The sequence below is a fragment of the Austrofundulus limnaeus genome, unplaced genomic scaffold (assembly GCF_001266775.1).
Source record: "Austrofundulus limnaeus strain Quisiro unplaced genomic scaffold, Austrofundulus_limnaeus-1.0 Scaffold99, whole genome shotgun sequence".
Classification (NCBI taxonomy): Eukaryota; Metazoa; Chordata; class Actinopteri; order Cyprinodontiformes; family Rivulidae; genus Austrofundulus; species Austrofundulus limnaeus.
In genome coordinates this window covers 1,098,003-1,104,612 of record NW_013952501.1, presented here as the reverse complement: position 1 = coordinate 1,104,612, position 6,610 = coordinate 1,098,003, and the positions used below count along the sequence as shown (strand labels likewise).

General features: G+C 44.3%; 1 protein-coding gene across 2 annotated transcripts in view; it reads left to right on the top strand.

The window, feature by feature from the left end:
- Positions 1-97: 97 nt before the first annotated feature.
- The window catches only part of pcdh7a (protocadherin 7a), a 55,459-nt gene continuing 48,946 nt past the window's right edge, over positions 98-6,610 (top strand). Inside the window, exons 1-3 of one of the 2 annotated variants that reach the window (XM_014013283.1) lie at positions 98-606; positions 743-2,651; positions 4,125-5,295. In XM_014013283.1, coding sequence (XP_013868737.1) covers positions 1,219-2,651; positions 4,125-5,295 — 2,604 coding nt within the window. In that variant the 5' untranslated portion in view covers positions 98-606; positions 743-1,218. Of the gene's footprint in view, positions 607-739; positions 2,652-4,124; positions 5,296-6,610 lie in introns of both variants that reach the window. The other variant, XM_014013282.1, reaches the window with a different exon arrangement.

The following is a 6,610-nucleotide window of genomic DNA, read 5'->3' as shown; positions in this document are numbered from 1 at the left end:
CCCCCACCCCACCCCCATTATCTCCAACACACACACACATAAACACAGACGCGCGCGCACAGAGCGACCCAACACCGCCTCTGCTGCCGCTCCTGTTACAGCTCAGCGATCGAGTTACGTGGCCGGGGAAAAATGTTGCAGTGGAGACGAGAGAGAGGGGGGAGAGAAAGAGAGAGACTGCAGCATCGCTGGAGACCGGAGGCAGCAGCAGCAGCAGCAGTCCCGAGCAGTGCAGGTGAGAGGGGAGGGGATAAAAAAAAAAAAAAAGGAGGCGGAGGAAGGAGGAGGAGGCGCGTTCGCTGGAGTGAGAGTGAATGCGGGACTCCTGGAGCAAAAAGACGCATCTACTCTCAGTCCAACATCCCCCGACTCCTGATCCGGACGGCGCGGGGATTATTTTTTATTATATTTTTACTCAAAAACTGATTTAACCACGAGGAGAGATTCCTACTTTTCCTTCTCCACGAGGACAAACAATAAAAGAAAGGAGCAATTTAAGGAGAAACTTGCTCCGAGAGCCACTCTCACAACTTGCGTAAAGGAATCTGACTGCTTGGCACGTTGCTCCACTGCGGGGAAAAGGAGGCAGCAGCTGGGGGGGGAAAGGTAAGAGGAGTCAGAAGCAGATATTTTACTCTACTTCTTAGATCTAATTTCATTTTATTTTCCTTTCTCTCCATCCGAAAAGCTAAACATCATGTCTTTTTCTCTCTGTCTGTCTCATGTTTCTTTTGTGTAGTAGTGGTGCATTGCAGTTTCTAAGTGGAGAAAGAAAGAAAAAACTGAACAAGCAATCGACTGTCCCAAATGTGACTGGAATGAAGAGAACTTACATTATGAACTGATAAGAAGAAGAAAGGAGGAGTGGAGATGAAAGGCTGATGATGGATAGATGGATGGTTGGATAGATAGATTAAAAAACGTGTCTTCATGGCTTGATTACACCTTAGCGAGATCATTTTTATAGAAGTTGGTGAGTGTAGGAGGAAAATAAAAAAAAAAGGATCTGCTGAAGTGAGCTATAGAGAGCGCAGGAGCTTTCCCCCGGACCAGAGTCCGCAGAGAGCCATAGAGAAGGTATCAGGAAGGATAAATCAAACACCCACGCTGCGTGAGCCGCAACAGACCCCAAAACACCAATAAACAAGAGCCGCAGCTGGGGGTTGGGGGGACCAGCCAGAGACAGAACAGAGAGAGGGGAACAGAAGGGAGCCAGCCATGCCGAGGCTTCTTGGTGCAGTGCACTCCTCCAGCCTCCTGGTCCCCTTCCTCCTCCTCCTCCTCCTGCTGCAGCTGCTGACTCAGCTGCCGGGCGCCGACTCAGCGCTCCGGTACCGAGTGGCGGAGGAGGGACCCCCGGACGTGAAGATCGGCAACGTGGCCGCGGACCTGGGCCTCACGGCGGGCACGGGCAGCGGAGACGTCACCTTCGCCCTGGAGAGCGGCTCGGAGTTCTTCAAGATAGACAACGTGACCGGGGAGCTGACCACGGGCCCGCGGCGCATTGACCGAGAGAAGCTGGCCCAGTGCCAGATGATCTTCGATGAGAATGAGTGCTTCCTGGACTTTGAGGTGTCTGTGATTGGGCCTCTGCAGAGCTGGGTGGACCTGTTTGAGGGCCGAGTTGTCATCACAGACATCAACGACAATACGCCCTCCTTCCCCTCACCTGTCCTGCAGCTGTCAGTTGAGGAGAACCGTCCAATAGGAACTCTGTACCTGCTCCCCACTGCCACCGACAGGGACTTTGGAAGGAATGGCATTGACCGCTATGAGCTCATCCAGGATAATAATGGAGTTGGGTCAAGTTCAACAAGGCGCACAGCAGGAGGAAACCCCATTACTAGAGTGGATGGACTTGACCGGAGGGGCAGAAGTGGAGATAATGGAGGAGGAGCCAGTAGGAGCAGTGTGTTTGAGCTGCAAGTGGCAGATATACCAGATGGTGAGAAACAGCCACAGCTTATTGTGAAAGGAACTCTGGACCGTGAGCAAAAAGACTCATATGAGCTGGTCCTCAAGGTTCGAGATGGGGGTAGCCCGCCCCGTTCCTCCCAAGCTCTTCTCCGTGTGTCCATCACTGACGTGAATGACAACAGTCCACAGTTTGAAAGGTCAACGTATGAGGCTGAAATGACAGAGAACGCTCCCCCAGGTACACCTGTGCTTCAGGTCAGAGCCTCAGATCGAGACATTGGAGTCAATGGGCAGGTGGAGTACGTCTTTGGAGCTGCCACCGAAAATGTCAGGCGACTCCTGCGGCTCGATGAAGCAACTGGTTGGCTGAGTGTTCTTCACAGAATCGACAGAGAGGAAGTGGCCCAGCTGAAGTTCACGGTGATGGCCAGGGACCGGGGTCAGCCTCCACGCACTGACCGCACCACAGTGGTTCTGGCCGTCCGGGATGAGAATGACAACGTCCCAAGTGTGGAGATCAGAAAGATTGGACGCATCCTTGTTCGAGATGGGGCAGCACTGGTGCCAGAGAATGTTCTGGTGGACACACCTGTGGCTCTGGTTCAGGTGTCCGACAGAGACCAAGGAGAGAATGGGGCTGTGACCTGCACAGTTGTAGGAGATGTTCCCTTCACCCTGAAGCCAGCTGGAGAAACAGCACTTCCACCCCTACCAGCAGATGAGGCCTTTGACAGGTAAGCCAAACAAAAGGTTCATAATAAAAAATGCCACTGACCACTACTTCATCCCTCATTCTGAAACAAAACTGATATCACATCCTTTGAGTTTCTATTAGATTACACATAAATAAACCTGTACTACACAATCAGGTTTTTATTAAAAGACTACAGTTTATTTTTCTTAAGGGCATTCAAAACATTAAGTAATGTTAGATAACTAAGAAGCAATGATGCATTTTAGTTCAAAATGATGCATTGCCTTACCTTAGGGTGGATAAAAGTTTATCTTAAGTACATATTTTGGCTTCAAACAAATGTGTCATTAAGCACCTGATTTAAAGTTGCCCAAGAGCATAAATTATGAATTCAAAAAAAAAAAAAATCCCAGAAGGGTAAGACACGGTTTCATTTACATTTTGCTGAGCCAAGTGTTTTACAGTAGTTTGCAGTGTATGCAGCAGAAACTGAGTTAGTTCTTGGTATTTGCTCATGTATGTATTTCATTTGCATATTTGGGTAGTTTCAACAACATTTACAGGTAAACAATTTCTGTTAGCCATGTAAATTTTATAACCCTTTATGTTCAAACTGGAAGATGATTTCATGAAAAGCTCTTTCTCCCACTTTTCTTTACCCATAATGTAAAGGAAAGTGCCTCAAGTGTTGTTGCGTTGAAATTTAATTTAAGCTTAGTTCAAGCAGTGTCACTCATTGATCGAGGCTCAGAGTAGTTAGGCTGTCTTAGGATCTGTAAACTTTGGGTACACATATCCATTCGTTTGAAGGGTTTTTACATATTTCTAATAAAATGTCAGTCCCACAGACTCAAATGTCAGAGCTCTTCAGTCATATTTAAGAACATTGCCCAAGGCTATTGAAATCAGAGAGTAGAGAAAGTAGTCAGTGCTCTTTTAAGGTATCACTGCCATCACATCCACACTGACCTGTGCCATGAGACCTGTGAGGAATTTAAAGCTTTTCTTGACTAAAAACTTTACTGATGCTGTTATCATTTGAGGGGTTTACCAAATCAATAAGTTAACTTGATTAATATGTCAGTTTTTTATCGATGATTGTCTCTGAAGAAGCAATCATGCATGAATTTCTGAAAACATCTAATGAGTATTTTAAAAATGGCATTTTACAAAGAAAAAATAGATATTCAGTAATTCAGTGGTTGATTGATAGTGGAGTAATTGCTTCACTGGCATTGTAATAATAGTTGTTGTCAATTAACAAGAAAAAGCACAATTTAAAACTTTATTTTCTGGCCCTCCCTTTTTAGCGGTTAGGGTTCAAAATAATCACTTTTCTGACTAATATATATTTGTTGTAATGTCAAAAATAGATCATGTAATTTAGTAAATTCTACCTTGAAAGAACAACCTAACAACTTATATCTGTCTTCTGTCTTCTTCTTACTACAAACCACCATACAAATTTTCTTCTGCATTCCTGAAATGTCTTTTTTTTTGTTTACTTCTACAGGAACAAGAAAAAATACTTCTTACATACCTCAGCTTTGCTGGACTATGAAGCCACGAAAGAGTACAGTGTAACAATTGTTGCAGTAGATTCTGGCAGCCCCAGTTTATCCAGCAACAGCTCACTGATGGTTCGAGTGGTAGACATCAATGACCATGCCCCAGCCTTTGCCCAGAGCATTGTGGAGGTCCACTTCGCTGAGAACAACTCACCTGGTGAAAGGGTGGTCACTGTTGTAGCAACAGATGCAGACAGTGGCAAGAATGCAGAAATAGCATACTCCCTGGATCATGCGTCTAATGGTCCTTTTTACATCGATGCTGACAATGGAGATATCCGTGCTACTGGAGTTCTGGACCGTGAACTGCAGGAGAGATATGAGCTGCGGGTTATTGCCAAGGACAAAGGCACACCGTCCTTACAAGGCTCTGCGACTGTTGTTGTCCTGGTGACTGACCGCAACGACAACGCACCAAAGTTTGTTCAAGAGATCTTCACATTCTATGTCAAGGAGAACCTCCTCGCCAACAGTCCAGTTGGGATGGTCACAGTCACGGACGCTGATGAGGGCGAGAACGCAGAGTTTAGCCTATATGTAGAGGTGGATGGGACTGACACAAAAACGACAGGCAGGGAGGGAGATGATGGCGAGAAAGAACGGGAAGAGGTGTTCTCCATTGAGAACAACACTGGAACAATTTTCTCTTCTGCATCGTTTGACCGTGAAAAACTTTCCACCTACACCTTCCGTGTTCGGGCTGTGGACGGAGGGGAGCCCCGCAAAACTGCCACGGCCACGGTCTCACTTTTTGTGACAGATGAAAATGACAATGCACCTTCTATCACCTCTCCTGCCAATGAGTCCTACACCCTTTTACCACCTGCCAGTAGTGCTCGCACCATTGTCAGGACTGTAACAGCCATAGACTCAGACACGGGTCCAAATGCTGATCTTCGCTACGCTCTGGTGGGGGGAAATCCCTTCAGACTGTTTGAGATTGGCCACACAAATGGAGTTATCACCCTGGCAGAGCCTCTGGAGCGGCGCCATAGAGGTCTGCATCGCCTGGTTGTTCGAGTCAATGATAGTGGCATCCCTTCTCTCTGTGCCACAGCTCTGGTTCATGTCTTCATTAATGAGAGCTTGGCTAATGCCACACTAGTGGATGCACAGGTAATTTGAATGCATCAATATGTGCTCTTTTAACAGGTTTTATCCAGTGTCTCTACTGCATTAACATGCACATTTTGTATGTGTCACACACACAAAAAAACATTTTGTAATATTAACTCATTGTAGTTGCATAATCCATCTTTATCCAGAAAATAAGTTTTAATGTTTATTTTGCTATAGTTAATTTTACCATAGTTTCCCTCTGAATTAACTCAATGTGAACACACAACTGAGTCCATATTGGATTGAAGACCTAGCAGACTTTGAAGTAATACATATTATTTGTCACCTTCTATACCAGTGTTTTAGGCAGTGGTCATCTTAGAATAAGAAAATATGGAGTTACAGTGATTTTGGTTACTTCTTGTCAATGACATTACAAAAATAAATAAATCTCATGAGATCTGTTAGCACTCTAGGAGTATGTGTTGAGGATCAATCTCAGCTACCGCCACACCAAATTTTAGCTCAGAATTTGTAAAACTGAGTTATTGCTATGGTGGTTATATTAAAACAATAATAAGTTGTAGATGTACACTTAATTAATTACTCTCTAAGAGTTTCATATGTGCAGTGGTCCATAATTTTAAGTGTATATCAAATGATTTTCTGAAAATATGATCCATCCAGTGATTTTTGAGATATTATGCAGACACAGGCACACAGATACAGGCAAAAACATGTTCACCCATTTGCATTTATTGGCAATAATTTGCCAATAAGTAGTAAAATCTGTATATTTCAGAAAACTTCTAATTCGAAATAGACTCAATATAAAAAAGTGGTGTTAAAGTTTCAACATATAAAAATCTAAATGTTGCTGATATGTTTAGGCCTGTATTCATGTTAACTAGTAGTGATGTTACTGGCCACTTGTCTTTAATATTTGCACGCTTACAACGCATTGCAGGTCAGCATGGATCAGGATGATTGTTGCTTTTTTTTAACAAAGCACAGAAATTTGTTGGTTTTCTCTGATAACACAAGATAGTTGCACACTTTTTTTTCCAGAATTCATGCTATTGATGCTTCAGCCTCATAATTGTGTCTATATTTGTTCCAGATAAAAGACGCTGTTTCTGTCTGCAATTTCCTTTTGCAGCGGAGATAGTTCTGCAGTGGTTTCTTTGTCCAGCATGCATTGTTGTAATGGCTGTGTGGTTAAAATAACTGTTATTACTGAAGTGGTTTTTCTTTTATGGTACATTGAACTCAGAGCTGAGAGGTTTAGGTGTGGTTGTGTGTGTGGTTTCTGTGTGTGTGTGTGTGTGTGTGTGTGTGTGTGTGTGTGTGTGTGTGTGTGTGTGTGTGTGTG